This window comes from Toxotes jaculatrix, chromosome 15 (genome assembly GCF_017976425.1).
Source record: "Toxotes jaculatrix isolate fToxJac2 chromosome 15, fToxJac2.pri, whole genome shotgun sequence".
NCBI classification, from domain to species: Eukaryota; Metazoa; Chordata; class Actinopteri; family Toxotidae; genus Toxotes; species Toxotes jaculatrix.
Window position 1 is genome coordinate 19,543,801 of NC_054408.1, and position 22,231 is coordinate 19,566,031.

At 41.0% G+C, this 22,231-nt stretch overlaps 3 protein-coding genes across 4 annotated transcripts in view; 2 read left to right on the forward strand and 1 right to left on the reverse strand.

Moving 5' to 3' along the window:
- tmem163a (transmembrane protein 163a) overlaps positions 1–4,386 on the reverse strand; it is a 57,331-nt gene extending 52,945 nt beyond the window's left edge. The window contains exon 1 of the mRNA XM_041056837.1: positions 4,344–4,386. Coding sequence (XP_040912771.1) covers positions 4,344–4,368 — 25 coding nt within the window. The 5' untranslated portion in view covers positions 4,369–4,386. The remainder of the gene's footprint in view (positions 1–4,343) is intronic.
- Positions 4,387–5,064: 678 nt separating this feature from the next.
- On the forward strand, positions 5,065–9,996 carry acmsd (aminocarboxymuconate semialdehyde decarboxylase). The gene is made up of 10 exons (XM_041056836.1): positions 5,065–5,205; positions 6,600–6,644; positions 7,500–7,596; positions 7,680–7,729; positions 8,051–8,287; positions 8,450–8,543; positions 8,743–8,838; positions 9,021–9,193; positions 9,410–9,508; positions 9,788–9,996. The coding sequence occupies exons 1-10, from the start codon at positions 5,092–5,094 to the stop codon at positions 9,848–9,850; spliced, it is 1,068 nt and encodes a 355-aa protein (XP_040912770.1). The 5' UTR covers positions 5,065–5,091; the 3' UTR covers positions 9,851–9,996.
- A 2,475-nt stretch (positions 9,997–12,471) lies between these two features.
- Positions 12,472–21,363, forward strand: ccnt2a (cyclin T2a). Of its 2 annotated transcripts, XM_041056835.1 has the most exons (10): positions 12,472–12,644; positions 13,282–13,363; positions 13,461–13,589; positions 13,920–13,980; positions 14,592–14,654; positions 15,273–15,318; positions 17,486–17,649; positions 17,888–17,958; positions 18,252–19,584; positions 19,738–21,363. In XM_041056835.1, exons 1-10 carry the CDS (start codon positions 12,487–12,489, stop codon positions 19,809–19,811), a joined length of 2,181 nt encoding a protein of 726 aa, XP_040912769.1. In that variant the 5' UTR covers positions 12,472–12,486; the 3' UTR covers positions 19,812–21,363. The 2 variants fall into 2 exon arrangements, with proteins under 2 accessions (XP_040912769.1, XP_040912768.1); XM_041056834.1 differs by having other exon boundaries at positions 18,252–21,363.
- Positions 21,364–22,231: the final 868 nt, after the last annotated feature.

Consider the following 22,231-nt stretch of genomic DNA (forward strand, 5'->3'; position numbering starts at 1 on the left):
ATGAGATGCTAATGTTTGCACTGGATCCTAATTCATGTAGAAAAGCTTGTTGATGGGGCAGTACATTAGAATACCCTTTGTCTGAGGTCATTTCGTAGTCCTACAAACCCACGGTGTAACCATACCAGGCCTGTCACCTCTGTCACCTTTATTTGAGTCTTTTTCTTCACCCCGCCCCCTTTTTTTTTTGGCATTGTCTGGAATTTTCAATTCACTTTGCCCGCAGTTCTTGACGCTGCCAACTCCCACTGTCTGGTGTGGGTGTGTACAGAAGGAGAGAATGCAGAGAGAGCATCCAGAGGGAGATGGTGCCACTACTAGAATACAATCCCTCACCAGTTTCCCACCCCAAAGTTTTTTTTTGTTTTTATTTTTTAAAGACAGCCAGACTGTTGTACTCCAAACAATACACTACTTCATCTGACTTTAGTTCAGGCAATTTATGTCTGTAACTGTCACAAACTTTTTATATCCAAGTTCATACCAAAAGGTTTTGTGCCTGGGGCCCCTTATGAGCCATGCATCCATAAAATAATATACTTTTTGATGCAAAAATGTACAGCTCCTGTACAACTCCTGTTGTGCAAGCATCTGAGGCGAAGACAGTCAATCAGTCATTCAGTTTTCATTTAGTTGAGAAATCTGGTAGCTGGTAGCTTTAACTTCACCCGACACTTTCAGTATCGTGTATATTTATCAGTTTTGCATCCATAATTTATTACGTTCAGTGCTGTTCTCATAATGGTTTAATTAAAACATAGAAATTTTGTTGACATGAAGAAAACATCAGAAACAGACTCTTTTTATCGTTACAACACAAACCCATTCACCTCCTGACTTTCACTATGTAAATGTAGCTGATGTGAAATCAGTTAATATGGTTGATTTCTTTGAAGACAGGAACTCAAAAAAAATAAGTGCATGGCTTGTGATTAAGGGGAGTTAGAAATCATCTGGGAAGACCTCAGTCAGGGCAAGAGCAAGATCAATTTGCTGCATTATTGGTAAATTAAGTCAACTGTCACATTGTGCGACTGAGTGTGTGTGTGTGTGTGTGTGTGTTGGTCTGTGTAAACATCCCTGTTAGAAAAATGTGTGTACTGTACATATAAATGTTTTTTGTATCAACGATAAAAAATTATGTTACCAATCATGATTATCACGATCGTAACCAGTGAATGAACATGCTCTGATAACACTGAACAAGCAAGACTGATTTTCTATGGACATTAGAATAGTTTTCAGCCTAGTAAATGCAGTAAATTACTAGTGAGTGAAGTTTGAGTGAGTGGATTTTTTCCAAAAAACACTCATCCCCTATTTACCACCAAATGATATGCAAGCAGCCACAACTGAAATGCTGTTTATACTATCCAAGGTTACCTTAGTATATATAGCACAAATAAAATCACACATACGTTGTCGAATACAGGCTACTCAAAAAACTTTTGAGAGTAAAACCATATTAGCTAAACTGGCTAACCAGCTTGCATGTGTGTGTGTGTGTGTGTGTGTGTGTGTGTGTGTGTGTGTGTGTGTGTGTGTGTGTGTGTGTGTGTGTGTGTGTGTGTGTGTGTGTGTGTGTGTGTGTGTGTGTGTGTGTGTGTGTGGCAGAGGGAGGAAGTGAGACAGCATGGTTAAATCACTTTGCTCACATGATCCCTGGCTGGGGAATCAGACAGAAGGCATGTGTTCAACATCTCCTCATACAGCTCTCCGTCACACACGCACAGGTTTGTGTGGGTGGGTGTAAGTGTGTGTTTCTGTCTCTCTTAACACTTGTCTCTGTCACACCTTTCTTTTCTAAAAATAATCAATGTCAGGCATCTTGCTCAAAAGGCTGATTACACGCCTCCCGTACACGTCTGAAAGATGAAACACATGACTGGATATAATACTCGTGGGATGAGCGTGGCATGAAAGAGATAAACAATTACTTTTGTAAATAATCTTAAAGCCTGCTCTTAACTTTTACTGTATACAGTGTAAGATCTTATTATCCTGGCACGGTATGTAAAACTGACTGGGTTATGGATAAGCATGGTCAGATGACTGTAGAGGTTTTTCTAACAGCATCGGCCGAGACATTTATGTAAATAAGAGAGAATGAGGAAAGCGGGCGAAGGAGGAGGTAGACTGGCAGTGTGTGAATGTGTGAAATATCTTGTGCTGAAATATGTGTGCATGGTGTGTTTGTTGAAACCTTGTTTCTGCTAGAAATATTTAAATTGACTTTTAAAGTGAAGTTATGATGATGTTGTGATGCTGGTTCACATATGTTTTGATATCTCTGTGCACTAAACTCATTCTTAGATGATGACCTTTATTCACATTACCTCACCCGACATCACGAGCACAATGACACAACAGATTATATACATTTAAAGGGACAATCCACTGATTTCACACATAAAAATCACTTCACCGGTCATGATTAGTACTACTTAGCCTGCGGATGTCATAGCTGTTCAATAGAAAGCCCCAGCAAGCTGAAAATGTGAAGTCAGAAAGATGTTCACCAGGCAGAGGGGGTCTGATGAAAGACGTTATTGAGTGTTTTTGGAACTTGATCCATATGAGGGACTAAAAGTCGGTATATCTTAACCTCTGCTGCTTCGATTTCAACCTTTTCCACCATCTGTATTTCACAAGGTCCCCAGAAATGTGAACTGGAGTACTCCTCTAAGAGATCAATTTTCTTCACAAGATTTAAAACTTCACAGGTTTTTAAAGCCATTTAAGGAATGAGAACATCTTTAAAAACATTAAAGAAAGCAGAAGAAAACAATTCTTCTTCTTCTTCTGCTAAAATCCTTCATTCCGACCATATATTTATCTTTTCTTGGGTAGGCACAAGATGCTTAGGTTGATCCCAGCTCTTAGAAATTAGCCAAATCTAATCAGCATACTCGTACCTGTCATAACACTAAACACAATATCCACTTCTGTTTGCTCATGACATGCTCAAAACGTATTAGTATCACAAGTGGGCCATGGAAAGCTACACAATTTAATTAACATGTCAGTCATCCCTTGAAATCAGATCCAGTAAACATACATGACATCCAATTAACCAACTGAATGCCTGTATAAACGGAGCAACAGGCTCAGGATTTATTGTGTAACTGAGGCCCTCTTACTATCCACTGTGGAATGTTTCCTTTCTCAGGTTTTATGCCTATTAGATGATGAATGGGATCAAATCACACACACACACATACACATACACATACACATACACATATGTGCTTAAGCAAATGTAAACGCAAACTTAAGGGCCTGTGAGGCATACATGTGAAAAGTATTAGAATTTAGCTTTAAAGCAGAGAGAGTCTGTGTTTGCCTCTGGGTGCATGTTTTAAGGATCAATTCAATTCCCACAGTCCCCTGCAGCAATGTCATATCTGAAACTGAAAGGAAATAATGAACGAATGGATGAATGGGTGAAGGAATAGAAGCAGTGATGTTTTAAGCTTTGAATTCAACTTTTGCTTTTACTCTAATCTGAATCCTGCTGATGTAGGACTAAGATAAATTATTCAAGCAAGAGCGGACTAAAAATACATCACGAGTAAAAATACCCCTTCCATCTCCCTGGGGTCCCCCACCTCCCCCTGCATCCCAACACTCACACGTTCACATCCATAAGTTTTATAAACCACATCCAAACATGTCAAGAAATGGACGAAGTTACCTTCTCCCTCCACATTGTCTGTGATTTTCATCTCCTGGCCCGTGGTGAACGGCTCGGGCTGGCTGGGGGTTTTGGCTTGCTGGTGATGGTTGTTGGTGAAGCCATCCGGGGCGCACTGGCCGTTCCGCACCATGGCCGGGCAGGGATCCACAATAGTCGGGTCTGGGACATGATAGGACTCTTGGGTCGCCGGGTCTGTCATTGTTGATGCAGTTGTTGTTTTGTTTTCAGGCTCAGAGGCAGAGGAAGATGACGATAAAGGGGGGAAAATAAGGAATCACACCGGTTCGCTAAGTGCAGCAGCCATCCAGCGCGTCCAATATGCCACCGGTGTCGACTCAGTTGGGCAGGGGAGGAAGATCAGAGACGGCGATAAGAGAAAATGGGGGATAAAGGATTTATCTCTCCGGCATCAGCAGCGAAACAACTCCCTCTGTGTGAACTCGACAGTGCGAGGAACAGCTCTGCAGCCTGGATGTAGATACCCTGTCCGGCTGAGCCAGTTAGAGACTCTTTAGGGTTAGATGCGGCGATGCGATAAATTGCTGATATCTGCTGTGAATCTGGCAGGCGGTGCCAGCAAGTTTTTTTTCCTCCTCCCCTTCCTCCTTCTCTCCTCCTCTCAGAACTTAATTTCCATGCAGACCACCACTACACGAAATACCGAGTGTCATCTGCCCTGAATCAGTGATTTTTAAAGTTTTCTCCAAATGAGCTTTAATTTATGTATGAGACAAAACTTCAGTGGATCTTATGGAGCTGTCAAGCAACATATAAATTCAAAAATAAAACCCGATATTGTTTCCATTGATAATGTTACATGACTGTTTTTATCTGTTTATTTATCAAATAATCGTTAATGCACCTCATTGATCCATACCAAACTGAGAGAATTCTACTATTTATATACTATTTTCATACCTTAGCCTTTTTAATGAAACAACCTGCCTGCCCTGCTGCCTTGATTCTCAGCGGGTTCATCATTAGGATACAATGTTATAACCACCAGGGGGCGTCAAAACGCAGGTAAGCAGGTGAGATCCAGGTGAATCAATGCAGTACAGTATGAGTCAACTTGACAGTTCTGCCACATGCTGTAGGTCAGTGATTTTCAGCTGACTCAGCATAACGCAGCAGACTGCACAGAAGTGATGCTTTAAGTTGTTATGTGTGTTGGTGGCGATGAACAATAAAATAAATCATGATGTTTCAAATATTCATGTTTCAGAATATCAGCTATTAACAGCATTAAACAGCCTAGTCAGACTACTGAGTACTGTCTGCTTGTTTTATAGATTAGGTAATAAGTGACCAGGGTGACCCCGCAGGCATTCACCCGTCGGTCATTGCTGTCAGTCTGAGGGCGGGGAGTGAATTTTCTGGTTTTGTGCGCATTTATGACAAGACGTCTCTTACAGCAGACCTCTCAAGTTTTCCCGAGGGCAATCACAACGATGAAGGTGGATATTCATAATCATATTTTACCAAAGGAGTGGCCTGATTTGAAACAGGTAGGCACTGCTGGATACAAGTTCATGAATGATCTGCCTGGTGCCTTAACCTTGAGCCTTGAGTGCACACTGTTTGTGGGCAAGATGTCATTTTGTGTGGCTCACTGGGTTTAAAAAAACACATCTTAACACTATCAGTTCTGTGTCTGGCAGAGCTTCTCCTTGAATCCAATTCTATTAAATACCAGTGAAATAGAATGTACAGACATTTCCCATTGGAGTGTCGGCAAGGAGTTTAACAGCTTTCTCCATAAGTCTGTGTTCTCTCTATGGATGGTTAAACTTTAATCAATACATGGCACTGGCCTTGCTCTATCTGATCATGCTCTTATGTCTTTGTCACTGTGGAGGCCTGGCTTTAGTTAATGATTTCCCACATTTAGTGAGACATAGCCTGCAGATTGGTGTCCTCACCTCACACACTCACACTCACACTCAAGTTTTCTGTATTGAAACATAAATAATAAAGCAATGTTATTACAACATGTTTTGTGTTTTATATGTTGTATGGGCTACTCATTTAGAAATACATGTTCAGTTTGTTTACGAAGAAGCCATTCACAGACCAGAAAAAGGTACAGTATGTTTTCCCACATAGAGACATTCCTTATGTTTCTGGTCAATTAGACCCAGAGAGGACAAACTGGAATCATAACAGTATCCATGAATTAACCGTATTTTACAGCTGGGGGCTCTAAAAACTCAAACAGAGCTAAAGCATCTTTCTTTGTAGTGGACATCTGAAACATGTCACCAGCTCAAAATCATGGTATTGTGATGAACAAGTCATTAAGTATAAAGGCAATAAAATAACTGTATGTTTTTGAACTGTCAAACAGGACCTGGGGTCTCAGGGACCTTAAACACAGCACTAAGGGTGACCTCTTCTTAACTCAACCATTGAACTGGTGTGCATTTATTACATTAAATCACGCTTTCATCACGCCTTTAAAAGTTAAAGGGTGTAGAACCTACTTTGTATTCTGAAAAGCTGAATCTAATCCATGGTATCTACTGCGTACACAGTTCTGCTGATCTGCAGGGTTGTGAAATGGAGCTTTGCTGGTTGTATTGCTCACATAGATCATTTGTGGTTTCATTTGTATGTAGAAGAGTTAAATGCCTGAGATGGCATTCACTCTGAGTTATCCAGGGCGTTGGAGTGGATAGTCCTCTAGGATGAAGATTAAACCCTTGTAGATCAGATGACACAAGAAATGAAAGCTTTTTTAACAAGGTGCTGGGGGATACCAAACTGTGTCTTGTCTAAATAGAGATTTTACATCAAAATTAAATGCACCAGATATATAATGTAATACATTGTATTTGTTTTTTTCAGTCTGTGATTCTTAAACATTGTACAATTATTAATCCTGGTTTTACATGTGTTTCAGAGGTATGGATATGATGGGTTTGTCCAGCTTCACCATCACTGCAAGGTGAGTCAGTGCATATATATATTTATCTTTTTCTATGAACAAACAGAAAGGGCACAGGTACAGGAGCACTTATGCAATTGCACTGCGTCTGCTGGGCACACAGCATGTTCTTCCCGGCTGCACCCCACCCTGTGGACCTGTCAGGCTGGTCCTGGCTACGTGAGCAGCTGCAGAACTCAGCACGGAGCCAGTGCATCAGCAGCGAGATTCAGTTCAAACACAGCAGCGTCACAACAGAACACAGAGCAGTCTAGCATCCATGTAGCTGATGCAACTTTTTACGGCAGCCGTTGGTTGAACTTTTGGCATCAGCTAATTGCACATGCAGACATATAGCTGAATGTGTCACACTGATACAGACAAACACAGTCTGTGTCTAGTGATGAACATATGTTTAAGTCTGGATGTCAGTGCTGAAACCTGGATCTAAGAGGACTCAAAGCCACATTGTAGCACATGTAGAATCATCCAAGATAAGAGACTTTTAATTACAGCCATTAACAGGGCGAATAAACTAGCCAGATGTTCTTTGTGTATTTAGGTCTACAATTAAATATGCATCATAAATGTCTGTCTGTCATATTTTTAATGTCATGAGTTTACATGTCTGTGTACCATATAACATTTGAATCAACTGTCTGCTGCCATCATGTGGTTGTATTTTGAAATGTTACAAAATCCAAAAGTCACACAAACTCACGAGCTTGAAAATTGTAAACTTAATGAGTGAAATGACCAAGAACAGGAAGAATAAATCTGTGTTCAGAGTGTCCAGACTCTACAATGGAGAGACAGTGAACATATTAAGTGCAGTCACATCAATTAGAGAAGTAACTGGTGTTAACTGCTTTCCAGGGTGAAGCAAAGATGATGAAGGATGGAAAGGTGTTCCGAGCGATTCAAGAAAACTGCTGGGACGCTAATGCACGAATACGAGACATGGATCAACATGGTACACGCACAGACATGAAAGACGTGTTACATCTTATCGTCTTGTTGATGATTAAAAACAATGTTTCTGTTCACAACATTCAGGTGTGACAGTTCAAGCCCTTTCTACAGTTCCTGTGATGTTCAGTTACTGGGTGAGTTCACACTAACTCACAGCAAACTGGATCCAAATCAATGCAGCTATAGTTTCATGTTTTATTGCTGTGTGCCAGAGTGCTGTTTACTGTGTTCTAACTTACTGTGAGTTACATCAACCCACTCCTGTAAAAAAAAACAAAAAGCAAATCAAATTTTGGATTTTTTTGTGCAGCACCATGGAGGCTTATATACTTGCCTGCAAAGCTGCTTAACTGTCTTTGTTCATCTTCAGTCACAGAAGCGTCAACACTAAGATGAAGCATGTCTGATTAAAATGCACTTCAGATATATTTACTTGTTTTATTTTTGGATTACAGGCCAAACCTCATGACACACTGGATCTCTGTGTCATTTTAAATGACAATTTGGCCCAGACAGTGCGTAGCCACCCCAAGAGGTTTGTGGGTCTGGGAACGCTGCCCATGCAAGCTCCTGACTTGGCTGTCCTGGAGATGAGGCGCTGTGTGAAGGAACTGGGCTTCCCTGGGGTGCAGATTGGCTCACATATCAACAACTGGGACCTAAATGCCTCTGAGCTCTATCCCTTCTATGCTGTGAGACATTGCATACTAACAGAACATAATGTCCCTGATAGTAGTTGCAAATGTACCTATGTTTACAATTCATTGGCTAAACTATTGACCAAAGTGGCATTCCTTTGTTTTCGTAGATCAAGTTCTCAGAAATAGTGATCTTGCAATGTGTCCTTCCCACAGGCAGCTGAGGAGCTGGGCTGCTCCATATTTGTCCACCCCTGGGACATGCAGTCAGATGGGAGGATGGCTAAGTATTGGCTGCCCTGGCTGGTGGGTGAGGGAGATGGAGTAGGAACATTAGTTATTGAATATCCCCCGGTTTAGAGTCAATAGAAAATAAAAACACTTTTCTTACAATCTGTTTCACTGAAATGACTTAAATGAATCTATGTTTAATTGCCCCAGCATGACAAACCAAAATTAATTAGAACATGAAAAGAGACGTTATATTTTGTTGTTTTTCCATCACAAAGGCATGCCCACAGAGACAACCATGGCGATTTGCTCGATGATATTTGGAGGTGTCTTCGAGAGGTTTCCTAAACTGAAGGTCTGCTTTGCTCATGGAGGTACTGAAGAGACCAGATGTTGCCTACACATTTTAATTGTAGTACATTAAAGTCACAACAGAATAAAATAAGCACTAAGGAGATAACTTCAAAGCATTCTTACTTCATGCTTAGTTTAAGGAGCAGTGAGTCTACGTGTGTTGCTGTTTAACTTTAAATTTATTTTGTTCATCTGGTTCCAGGTGGCTCTTTCCCTTTCACCATTGGCAGAATTGAACATGGTCACACAGTCCGCCCTGACTTGTGTGCAGTCGACAACAAGATCAGTCCACGGAAATATCTCGGCTCTTTCTACACTGACTCCCTAGTTCATGATTCCACCTCCCTGAAGCTGCTCATTGATGTTATTGGAAAAGTGAGCTTCATGCATCCAACACACGCCTTATGTCTTATTGCTGGTCAGAGAGGGCTCATGCACTGTATATACACTGAAGGATCTTAGCAGTTTTGAGGACGGAGAGTGAGTGGGTAGTTTGAGCACATCAGCACTTATTTCCTTAACTTCACTTTAACAGCAGCTTTCAACAGCTTTCAAGTTTTCTAAGTTCACGTTTATGTATTCCTCTTTCAGGATAAAGTGATGCTGGGAACAGATTATCCATTTCCGCTGGGTGAGCTGCAGCCTGGATCACTGATTGAGTCAATGGATGAGTTTGAGGAAACACTAAAGGTAACAATATTTCCATCTCCTTCATTTAGAAAACACAGATCAGTATTGCTCTCTATTGACTCTATATCCTAACACGCAGGCAGGCAGGTAGAAAAGGCTTGACAGGGACATAGTGCAGTTAGTCTTCCAAAGATTTTGACACAGGGAAATGTCTTTAATCCAGCTAGCTTGCCAAAGGAAATTATGTCAATTTAATTTAATAAAGTTTTAAAATCTTAGAGTGCTATAACCATGTATTCATTCTAATATGTGTGGTATGTACGTTCCTTTGTATTGCAGGATAAATTGCTTGCTGGAAATGCACTGGAGTTTTTGGGACTGAGACGAGAGCAATTTGAGTAAAATAAAAATCTGAAATACATCTGCTACATCAGGTGATTCAGTGCAATATTTTTTTTTCAGCTATGCATATCTTGATGATTCAAACATCATGCACCTTGTATAGTAGATATGATCAGTTTAAGTGTGGTTTGTTACAATAAAGCAATTTTACGGTCAGTATTTGGTGAATTGTCTCATTTGTTTCGACTCCATATAAATTACTTTCATGTAAAACAACTTCTGAGAGGGGAAAATTGATAATTATCATTGATAATGTGCAAGAATGACATGCGATCACTCTAAATTATTTGTGTTTTTAAATCCGATTTTATATTGTAATGGCAAATATAATGTTCTGTCCACCTGTTAGAATTTGCTTCTCAGTCACTGGCAGAGGTGGGTAGAGTAGCCAAAAATTGTACTCACATAAAAGTACTGTTACTTCAGAATAATATTACTCAAGTAAAAGTAAAAAGTAGTCATCCAAATAATTACTTGAGTAAGAGTAAAACAGTACTTGGTGAAAAAACTACTCAAGTACTGAGTAACTATTGAGTAACATCTGATTTATTTATTGAGCATTCAATCAGACAAAATTACAGAGTAGAGAGACTCATCAATAAAATAAAATAAAATAAATTAATTAAATTAAATTAATAAATAATAAAATAATACTCTAATATCTAATATCTAAATAATCTTTAGGTAAATTCAAGTACCTCAATAAAAATAAAAAAAATAAAATAATGAGTACATAAAAGTACAGCTTGCATTCACATTCCATTGTTTCATGAGCCATGGTTAACCTGTTAGTTTTATTCCAAAGAGCTTCTTGTACGTTTCGTTGGCAGCTCCTCCTGCAGCAGTGGCATCAACTGTGAATATAAAATGGAGGAGATGGCATGCACACTTTTGGTGCCTTGGAAGTTGGTACTCAAGGCCTGTGTTGTCATCCAGAATAGCAGACACATCTTGATACTCCACCTCTGACTCACACTCATCTTCTGTTGCCTCATCAAGGGTGGAGTCACTCTCCTCTTGTATATTGGTGGCTTCCTCCTCTTTCTCCTCACCATATAATCGAAAGGCCTTCAGGAAGTTTGAGCCAGTGTCTGTTAGGTGTTGTCTATCCAGTGACAGGTGACACCTACGTTGCAGCAGTCTGTTGTGGTAGCAACATAGTTCACAGCACTCAGCTGTTTGATTATTATACTCTTCTTGTGTTTTGCAGCTTCCTGTATTCTTGTGCATAACGTTTCCTTGTCATTACTGTAAGAGGTTGCAAGGTTTCTGTCATAGTCTTGAACAATGGTGTCTCAACCACAGAAAATGGTTGGTTAGCCTCACACATAAAATTTAGCACTAGCTTGTCAAGCGTTGCTTGTGTTACCCGCCGTGGGGCAGTGAATGCTGTTATTTTTGCATTTTTCACAGGAGTATCACTGGAAGAGGAGGACTTGCGTTTTCTGTGGGCCTCTAGTAAGTCTGTGTACTTGGAGAGTTTGTTGGGGTGAACCCTCTGTGGATAAAAACATATCTCTGAGGCTACAGGCAGATCAAGCTCAGCACAGAGTACTCATGTAACCTAACAAGCCCGAATTTAGGTCAAACTTACCGCAACATGTTTCCTCAAGTTAGACGTTGAGTTTTTGAATGCTGAAATATCACCGCATAATGTAACTGCAGTTTCGCACTGTTTGTAAACTAAACATACTTTCAATATGAGGCCAGGGGTGTTGCTCCTTGTCCTGGTATGCATTGCCGACCGTTGATTCTGCCATTTTTTAGCTATCAAAAAACTCGACTGCAGTAGCCGCAAAACTAACCTGTCCCGCCGCTGAGATTGACTATGGTCACGTGACGAGGATGCACTATGGCCTGGGGCTGCGTTTCATTGGTTAAACACAGTCACGCGGTAGATCCTTGGGCGGAAGTCTCTCTCTGACAAAATAAAAGTAGAGATACTGGATAGCTTAAAGCTTTATCCAGTATCTTTGATAAAAGTAACGAGCTCAGTATAGCCTAATGTAGCGGAGTAAGAGTACTGTTTCTTCTTTATAAATCTACTCAAGTAAAAGTATATTGATTTAAAACTACTCCTAGAAGTATTTTTTATCAATAATGATATTACACTGTTATTTAAGTTGTGTGGTCTCTGATAAGGTCAATTATGTGTTATTACGGCTGTGCACATCCATTCTCACTAAAGCAGTGGTGTCCAAACTGTTCCACAAAGGGCCGGTGTGGCTGCAGGTTTTTGTTCCAACCAATGAAGAGCACACAGTGTGACCAATCAACTGTCTGAAGAAGATCAGTTGATTAAATGAGTCAAGTCTGGTGTGCTGCTGCTGCTTGGTTGGAACAAAAACCTGCAGCCACACCGGCCCTTTGTGGAACAGTTTGGACACGTCTGCACTAAAGGCATCGACCTAAACTAAAGGCAATGTTCTTCACGTGTTAGTAAATGAATACAAAATGAGCAAAGACTCTTATCTAAAATCTTTAAAACAGCATAATATATTTACAAATGCATACACTGCTGCTATATGTGGCTTCCAAAACCACACCACTCTCTCATCATAGAAGAAGCTGTGGTTTCCCGTGCGACAGTGTCGTCACATCCGCTTTGTAGTTGCCCGAGTAAACGTTAGAGAGCAATGGCGGCGTGCCGGGGGTCTTCGTCGAAGTGGTTTTTCACCCGGGAGCAGCTCGAAAACACGCCGTCCCGCCGATTTGGAGTTGAACCAGATCGGGAGCTCTCCTACCGACAGCAAGCGGCGAATCTGATTCAAGATATGGGCCAGAGACTCAACGTGTATCCTTTGTAAACAAACTTATCCCTCGATCAGACTGGAAGTATACATGGCGCTAACCTTTAGAGCGGGCCCGTTACCGTTAGCTAATTTAAACTGATGGCTGGGGTTTGGGAGGACGTTTCGAGACCTTGTATGTTTTTGTGTTAGTTAAAATATAGTTATACTATAAAAATCGTAATATGGCATCTCGATGCCATAAGCTTACGTCTAGCTCTAATGTAGCATGTTAACAAGCTAGCTGAGGGTTAACGTCTGAAAGGCCATTAGGCGAGTTTGCAGCTGTTTCTAACCACTTGTCCACTAAGATAAAACAGTTCTTGCCTCCTCGACCCGACGTGGTTTAGTTCAGCAAATAACCACGGGTTTCATTAGACCACATAATCTGACGTTTTCGACACTTATTTTGAGATATCAGTAGTATGAGTAGCATAAAGTTAAGTCACCTGCCATATCGTGTCTCTGGCTCATCTGCTAACTTTTCTTAACCTTTGACGTCTTTACTCATCTAAAACAGTTATTTAGTGCTTATAAGTCGTCCAGTGATGTTTGTCTTGGCTTGATAAAATAACATATAGCTAAGTTGTTCACTAATGAAGTCATTCACTGCCCAGAATTTTCCTTGACTCCTCCTTTCAGCTCTCAATTAACAATAAATACAGCCATTGTTTACATGCATAGATTTTATATGCACCACTCTTTCACCAAATTCCATAGAAATGTAAGTATTAAGTTACATAATACTGCTGTTGACCTGCACTTTGACATACTTGTGGTAGTCTGGGTATGGATTTAAATGTCTTAATGCTTTTATGCAGATAATTTCTCCAACCACCTTATTCTTGGCCGCAAAAGTGGAAGAGCAACCTCGGAAACTCGAACATGTGATCAAAGTTGCACATGCTTGCCTAAATCCCCAAGAACCACCTCTAGACACAAAAAGTAATGTAAGTTTGGGAAGCTCTGCATATTGTATGGTTGAAAGATTTTTTTTCCCTTTCCACATCTGTCTTTCCAGTTCTCTGAGTGGTCATGGTTCCCCTGTGTACAGTATAACTGGCTGTGCCACATTCCCTCGCCCTGTACAAAGGGTCCTATTTTTACTCATCTGGCCTGCTGTTGGTGTGCAACAAACATCTACACCCAGCAAGTCTTATACAGTAATAGTAAAATGGGCCTCTCTGTTTGGAGTTTTGGCCATTTGAAGTCAGTTGTTAGAGGGATAGATTAATAGACTCATTACAATTGTGTTGTAATGACTGTCTATCAAACTTCAGGCATACCTCCAGCAAGCTCAAGAGCTGGTGATACTTGAATCCATAGTGCTGCAGACCCTGGGTAAGTAGTGGTGACTGGAGTGGATGACTTGAGCGAGAGAGAGAGAGCGCACTTTTGTTTATCATAATCATTATCATTGGCTTATCATTATCAATAAGGGAGTAGTGCTATTGATCACTGTTGATTTTATTCATCACAGCCTGTTCAGTGAAATGTTTTATCAGCTACTGTATGGGTATCTTGTCAAATATGTATTTTCAAAATATCATGTAAAGGTGACATGTCATTCTCTCATTGGTGACTCATGAATGTGCTATTGATGAGGCTTTATGTAACTGTTCACAGGAATTTTTGACTAATTTCATCTTCAATTCACTGCTGTGCAACATTTTATTTTACAGCTACAGCAGTTTTTGCTCACTTGATGGATACATTCGATACTTAGAGATGCCGTCTTAAAGTGAGAGCTGAGTGGATTACACTTAATTTATAACAGTCTATAGGGTACATGAACGAATTGACCATCAAATTCCACTACTCAAATTAAACAGTAGAATTTAAAATTGATGGCCTTTGAAATGAGCACTAGATCTGTTTCTTTAATCATAAAATGACATGTCACCTCCCAACTGTGTTTGTGTTGAACTCACCTGTCATGTATTTTGTTCCAGGCTTTGAAATTACTATTGATCACCCACACACTGATGTGGTGAAATGTTCCCAGCTAGTGCGAGGTAGAGGCTTCCTTCTTTGCTCTTTGTGCCCTCTGGTCTTGTTTGTCCCACCTCAGATATGGGTGGGGAGGGGGGTGAAAACCTTGCTGATTTAATGGTTACGTGACGACTCACTTTGTTCTTTTGATGACCTGTTGAATTCTTTGTACAACATAGCACATAAATAGCAACATGTATTGATGCTTACTGGGCCAAGTCGAAGACTGGATTTTGTTTTGGGGTTTTGTCATTTCAGTTCCCCAGTAAGGTTAGCAGAAACGTAAAGAGAATAAATAGTGATAATTCATTCTTGACATATTTTAAATATGAATACAAAATGGAATGCACACTGCTCCACTTAGTTATTCCGCTGTGTAACAAAGCCTTGAATGAGTGATTAATTTGCCGAACTAAATATTTGTGAATTGATGATATAACTTGATCATGATACAATATCACTGAAAGCAATTCATTAATAACACTGAATTATCTCCCAGCTTTGCTATCAGACTTAAGAAATATCATCATCGAACGTTCCGTTCCTGTCCTAATGATAATAAAATGCTTTGACTTGCAGAAATGGTAATCCTTTTTCCCTTCCCTACCTCTCTCTTTTTTCTCTTTCTTTGTCTCTTATAGCAAGCAAGGATCTGGCACAGACTTCCTATTTCATGGCTACCAACAGGTTGTTATCCTGCCCCTCCTTTGTTGCACTTTGACTGCACACCATAGCTTCCTGTAATGCAGGGTACCCTTTCAGTGTCCAACGGGCCCTACTTGCGCTGGTGGTTGTTGGGACGCTTGCCTCCTTCCCTCAGCTCCCCTCCCTTGTTCAAAGGAAGCGGGACAGGGTGGCTCGTAGCGTTACCGGCCCCAGCCGCAGTGCGGTGTATTGTACAAGGGACCACGTGTTGGCACAGATGGGTTGAATGCAAGATGTGAAGTGTAGTGGTGCGCTTGAAACCCACATGTTTGTTCGGTTGCGAAAAAGTGCATAATTCTAAAAGAGAAAGACACTTTGGTAGCCTGAATAGCAGCTAAAGATTTCACAGATGTAAACATTTCTCGTAGAGGTCCTTCTGGTAAGTACCGCAAATTCATTTTTAAAATTTTCTTTTTCATATCCATTTGTTCAAAATGCATTATTTCTTCAGATATTTTCAGCTTGCTTGTCTTTTTTTCTTGCTCTACAACATTCTTTTCTACATGCAGCTTATGTAAAAGATGTGACAAGAAAAAAACGAATCGTGACCCATTAAGGACCTGCTAAATATGTAATGCTTGTAGCGAAGCTATTGAGTATCAGTATTGAGTTGTGTACTGATCAAAATGCATTTGGTCATTATGAATTACTCTAAAGCGAGGACAAAATGTCTTTATTGACATGTCTTATAATAGAAAAACTGGGTCCTTAAAGGGTTTGTTCAAAGTAGGCCGTGCTGGAAAGGAATTGGTATTAATAAAATTAACTTTGTTCTCAGCTATTCAAAGTCAGTTGACAATGTCTGGATGCTGACTATGAATGGTGTTAGAAGTATGGGCATTTCTTGAGATTGAGTCATGAAGACTTTATGAACCTTAATGTTTGAAAGGATTTTCAATGTATATATTTATGGGAGGCGAGTTTGAAATACAGTCATCAGCCAGATGCTTGTAAAAGTTGGCTGTGACTGATAGCTTTGTCTAAGGCCACTCCAGACATTGTACTTGTCTTGCCACACAAGGTTACCATCCAGCTTTTATATATTGCAGCAATGTGAAGTTGTGGCTGCTCATGCTGCTGAATCTAGCTATGACATGGAAATTTTCTTGAGAATCTTTCACCCATCAAGAATGCAATATCTTGTCCACGGCTTAAGTGTCTGAAATGATTGTGGAGGGCCAACCTTTGACATAAAAAAAAAAAAAAAAGAAAAACAACAACGACACTGGTGCCAATGTTGATTAACTGATTTTATATCTGGTTCACCAAAGAGAAATTTATGTGAACTTGATAACAAAGAACCAAAACTTGGTGGAAGTTTTAAAATGTAGAAGCCTGTGTCTATATTTTAGCTTTAATCCTTGGATGGTAGCCACTTGCCTATTTTTATTTGTTATTTTGGATGTGATGTGAATATATTACACTGTCTAATTATGACCTACACTTGCATTACTCTTCACTTTTGCAATTCTGTTGTTGTAGAACTGTGTTACAGTCATTTAATGGGTTTTTTTTAACCTTTGAGTCAGTTAGCTATGATATTTACAAAGGCTCTCAATATTGCGAGCACACAATTCAGTGTACCCCTAACACTGGCACTTGTCAGTTCACTGTACAATGATGCAACTGTCACATGGGGTGGCCTCAGGGCTCAGTGTGTTTCACAATGGGCAGACTACACTTAGCTACTACACATGGCCCCCTGCTTACTTCCCTCACTGTTCTTTTGATGTCTCAATATTTAAACCAGCCAAGTTCCTCGAAGCACAAATCATTGTCTCATGACACAGTTTGGTTCTTACTTGTGAGCACACTGGGAGATATGTCAGTTTATATTACATGAATCATAAAGTTATTAGATGTCACCTGTATCGTGAGTTTGACTTAAGAAGCTGTTACAGACCAGGTTTAATGTATCAACACAATCAAGTTATGGCCTATCTTTTGCATCCAGTGCCACCAGTGAATTAAACCTGTCTGCTCCTTTTTGTGTTTTTTTTTCTCTCTTTTCTCCACATGTGGGACCAATCGTGACCACACCGGACCCGAACTAACTTACTCCCATACCCTCACACATGTGAAATACTCACACTTTCTTACACACACTGCACACACACACCACTTGCCCATACTCTCACACACTATACAGTCTACACCTCACTACCTTCTGCCTCCAGTACAAGCCCACGGTGATTGCCTGTGTGTGCATCCACCTAGCATGTAAGTGGTCCAACTGGGAGATCCCAGTTTCCACTGACGGGAAACACTGGTGGGAGTACGTGGACAGCTCTGTCACTCTCGAGCTGCTTGATGGTGAGATGAAATGCATTTGTTTTACTTTACCATAATGTATTACATTGAATAAATTTAACTTGCAGCAATGTCCTGTATCTTGACATATATTTAGTATAGTGAGGTTTTCTGTGGTTGTGTTTTGTAAGCAGTTAACTTGTGAGAGCTCACAGAATCCTGATGTTTTACCAGTGTGTAAATGAAAGAAGAGGCAGTGCTTTGCAGTGGAATTTGAGACATTCATGTCTTGTATTTGCAGAGTTGACTCATGAGTTTCTGCAGATTCTGGAGAAGACGCCCAGCCGGTTAAAGAGGATACGCAACTGGAGGGTAGGACATGTTACTGTATACCTGCACTATCTTTTAAGCAAAAGGCCTGAGTGCTAAGACGCAGTTCTGAAAACATTTAAAATGGCTGTTGTATAGGAACAATAAACTTACACCCCAGTTTGGCAAAGAACTGTATGGCAATATTAGTGTCATTTACAAGATTTAAGAGTTGCAAGAGAAATCCCACTACGTTGATTATTATTAACATTGTCTCTGTTAAGCCCCATCAGAGAACTTACTGCTAACTAAAATCAAACTTCACACACCCTTACAAATCTCTCTGTGCTCTCTAGGCAACACAAGCTGCCAAAAAGCCCAAGAGCGAGAGCACCCAGTTGATGGACAACTCCTTTGCTGGGCCTTCTGTGCTCCAAGACCAAGGTGATGCTTCACTTCCTGGAGTCTCCTCCTCCAACCCAAATTTTTCCAAAGCAGGCGCTGCCTTCACCGTTCCCATGCCTGGCCAGTCCGTAGATGCACCCCTGTCTTTGGACACCATGGCTGGTACATATAATCCTGCTAGCCACAGTGAGTGGCCCCAGGGCAAACAGAGCCAAGCAGGGTACCCTTCCACCTGTTTAAAACAGGAGCCTCTCAGTATCCCTCTCCAAGAACAGACACTGTCCTTGCAGACCACCGCTTCCTCTTTGCTTCAGCATCCACCAGTATATAGGACTGAGAAAACAATAGACTTCAACCCCGTCAAACAGGAACAAAAAGGAGCTGGTGGGGGTGGAGCGGGCAAGCATCAGCCACCACCTCAGTCCACATACCCTCCACCAGTTCAGCCCGCTCCACCACAACCTTCTCCAGCTCAGAAGCTGTCTCTGGACAAATACAGAGAGAAACATGCTGCAGAGCTGGCCGTCTCTGGGCAGAAACGCCGGCAGGAGCAGCATGGAGGAGTAATGGATTGTGATGTGAGGGGAGAAATGTCGTCTTCCTCCACTTCTAGCTATGCACCATCATCTATGAGCCAAGTAGACCACAGAAAACATTCACAGTCCCACCAAACTTCCCATGGTAGTGGTGGCAGCAGTGCTGCCTCCCCAATGAAAATTAAAGTTCCTTCCTCCTCAACTTCAGGGCAAGACAGACGTCATCACAGTGACAAGCGGGACAAAGGCTCACTTAAACTCCGCCTGGCTGTTCCTGGTTCTGGCAGCAGCTCCCAGTTGGATAAAAGCGGCCAGCCCAGTAAAGATGAGCTTAAGATGAAGATAAAAGTTTCGTCATCAGAGTGCCACAGCTCATCAGACGAAGGCATGGCAGCCAACAACAACAAGAATAAACATTCCAGCCCACTGGTGAGCAAGGAGAAACACCGTGGAGCGGAGCACAACCTCCATCGCCATCACAAGCACAGTCACCCTCACACACACAGTGGCAATGGGCGAGGAGGCCCCGAGGGTTCAGGTGGTGGGGGAGGCCTGCCACGGGGTACCCCAGGACTGGTAAGCATGGAAGGGACGGCACTTGCTCCTCCCGGATCCACCTCTTTGTCTTCATCCACATCGCGCAAGAGGGCGTACCCAGAGGTCAGCCACAACCACCACCCTCCCTCCTCATCCTCCACTTCTTGCTCCAAAGTGAGCAAAATCTCCAAGGGTGGCACTGGTGCTGCAGGTACTTCATCTTTTTCTTCCCCCCTTTTTCCCCCTCGCTCCTCTCCTGTACTGCAGTGTGTCTCATCTAGCTTGCAGCTCTTTGGCTAACCTCCCTCACTCCTCCTCCTCTTCCTTATTCTTGTTTCTCCTCCTCCCCTCCTGTCACACCCAGGTGGGCTGCGGACCTCTCAGCAGTACCCTCCTCCTAGTGAATCGCCACATGAAGTGGGAGAGCAGAGACACTGAGTCCGCCACTCTGCAGCTGTGGCCAGCACATGGAAATGGCATCAGACTACCCACAGTTGAGACTTTGAAGACTATGCTCACCTCCTTGTCAAGTGCCCTAGAAAAATAACTTTCTGTGATGACAAACCCTTTACTGAAAGGCAGAAAAACGTATCTCCAAAAAAAAGAAAAAAAAATATGAAAAGTATTGTTGGACTTCTCAGTTTCTGAGAGGAAAGAAAGAATGAAAAATGATGCTTCCTGACTGTCACATCTCTGGGCTGTGATGCTCAGTCCTGTTTTTCTGTTAGTGTGTTGAATTGCTGCTTGGTTCTCCTTCCTCCTCAAATTCATCTAGGAATGTGCAAAGGCTGGGTGGATGCAAGTGTAGTGGGGAGGGGTTGAGTGTGTGTTTTTCACGGGGGGGGGGGGGGGGGGGTCCTTCCCTACATTTTAGATCATCATACGGGGAAACAAAAGTATTACAAGTACTATAAGTAATTTAATTGAATCACATTTCTGCAGTTGTGTGGAGGAAGCCAGTGGCCAGCTGGAGATGAGTTCAAGTTATGTTTGCTGGCATTCCATTTAGTACTGTTGATGGATGCAATTTTTTTTTAGGTGTAAAGTTTCATCTCCTCAATTACTTTCTTGTCTCGATTTCTTTTTATACTTAAGTACTGTGCATATGATTTGCATGTTTCAATCATCAAAGGGATTTAAAAGGAGAGCACTTACTGTTTACAGGAAGTGGAGATAAATGTACATACATTTTTGTATGTTTAAAGAAAAAAAAAGCTATACCATGACTACTCAGGTTTGGAGCTGCTTGTAAGTATAACAAGATAACTATAATACCTATAAAAGACTTATTATTTTGTTGATGTGCCGTTTGGGCATCATCAGGTGAATGATTGCAGCATTCCAGTGGTGTGTGCTTCTCACAGCCTTTCTACGGAGGGTGCTGTACTGTGCTTTTCCATCACAGGAAGTATCTATTGATGCCCTTGACAACACAGGCACATTCAACACCTATGAATCACATCAGGAGCGATGCAATTTGTACCAAAAATTATTGTTATTATTTTTTTTTTTTGGACCTCAAAGTAGACCTTAAGCTTGATGCCAAAGGTTTTGCCTCAAAAAGAAAAAAAAAAAAAACGACAAGGACAGTAGTAGTGTGCTATTAAAATTTACTTAACGGTTTTTATTTTGAAGTGCATCTGACATAATTTCATGACATGAAGTTGTAGCCCTTTAGATGTCAGCCATAAAAGGGATAAGTGTATTATTCAATCAACCATTAACAGGGTACTTATTCAGGAGGAAAAAAACACTTGTTGGTTCTTTCCAGTCTAGCAACAGTTGTCTGAACAGTGACTAATTGGCCATATGCAAGATGACCTGCTGGATATGTCGGAAACCTCAAGTATCTACAAAGTGGGTGTGCTTGATAGTTTTTTGTCACTGACATCCTCATCCAATTGGTTGAATTCATATTTACAGTCACGTTCCTGTCCAGACACGTCTTTACATCAGCTTCACACATTAAACTCTATTGTTCTAAAACCTTGACACGACCCAGTCCCCTCTGTTCTCAATTGGGTTACTCATTTATTTTTAGAGTCCAAAATACCTAATAAGCTTGAGGCTGGATTGTTTGTACCCTCATTAGGGGTTTTACAGTAGAGCACACAGCGCAACAGCAGTTGTGGAAAAATGAGCATGAGCCACTCTATATCCTGTTTTCTTTTCATTTCAATATTACAAATAAACATCAAAGTTACCGCTATCCTGACACAGTATAAATGCTGGTTGTTGCTGTCGTTTTATTACACATAATGTAAATACACGTTGCTGGACAAGTAAAGAAGTAAAGAAACTTATTTGCTGATATGAAGAGATATGCCCGCACAGTAGCAATGAAAAGTTCTTTCGTCAGTGAAAAGCTAATGGGAAGTGGTATAGTTCACATTTTCACAAAAAATGAAGGTTATGGAAATTAGCTTTTAATGTAATACAGTGGGGCAAAAAAGTATTTAGTCAGCCACCGATTGTGCAAGTTCTCCCACTTAAAATTATGACAGGTCTGTAATTTTCATCATAGGTACACTAAAACTGTGAGAGACAGAATGTGGGAAAAAAAATTCCAGGAAATCACATCGTAGGATTTTTAAAGAATTTATTTATAAATTCCTGCATAAAATAAATAATAAAATAGTACAAGTATTTGGTCAATAAAAGTTCAACTCAATACTTTGTAACAAACTTGCACACACTGTAGCTGGTATTTTGGCCCATTCTTCCATGTAGATCTCCTCTAGAGCAGTGATGTTTTGGGGCTGTCGCTGGGCAACACGGGCTTTCAACTCCCTCCACAGATTTTCTATTGGGTTGAGGTCTGGAGACTGGCTAGGCCACTCCAGGACCTTGAAATGGTC

What these genes read in the sequence shown, in the direction of transcription:
- acmsd (XM_041056836.1), top strand. Translation starts at nt 5,092, where the DNA reads ATGACAAGACGTCTCTTACAGCAGACCTCTCAAGTTTTCCCGAGGGCA. An exon ending in AGTGGCCTGATTTGAAACAG is followed by an intron (nt 5,206 to 6,599) that starts GTAGGCACTGCT and finishes CATGTGTTTCAG; the next exon opens with AGGTATGGATATGATGGGTT. An exon ending in AGCTCTATCCCTTCTATGCT is followed by an intron (nt 8,288 to 8,449) that starts GTGAGACATTGC and finishes TCCTTCCCACAG; the next exon opens with GCAGCTGAGGAGCTGGGCTG.
- ccnt2a (XM_041056834.1), top strand. Translation starts at nt 12,487, where the DNA reads ATGGCGGCGTGCCGGGGGTCTTCGTCGAAGTGGTTTTTCACCCGGGAG. An exon ending in CTCTAGACACAAAAAGTAAT is followed by an intron (nt 13,590 to 13,919) that starts GTAAGTTTGGGA and finishes ATCAAACTTCAG; the next exon opens with GCATACCTCCAGCAAGCTCA. An exon ending in CATAGTGCTGCAGACCCTGG is followed by an intron (nt 13,981 to 14,591) that starts GTAAGTAGTGGT and finishes ATTTTGTTCCAG; the next exon opens with GCTTTGAAATTACTATTGAT.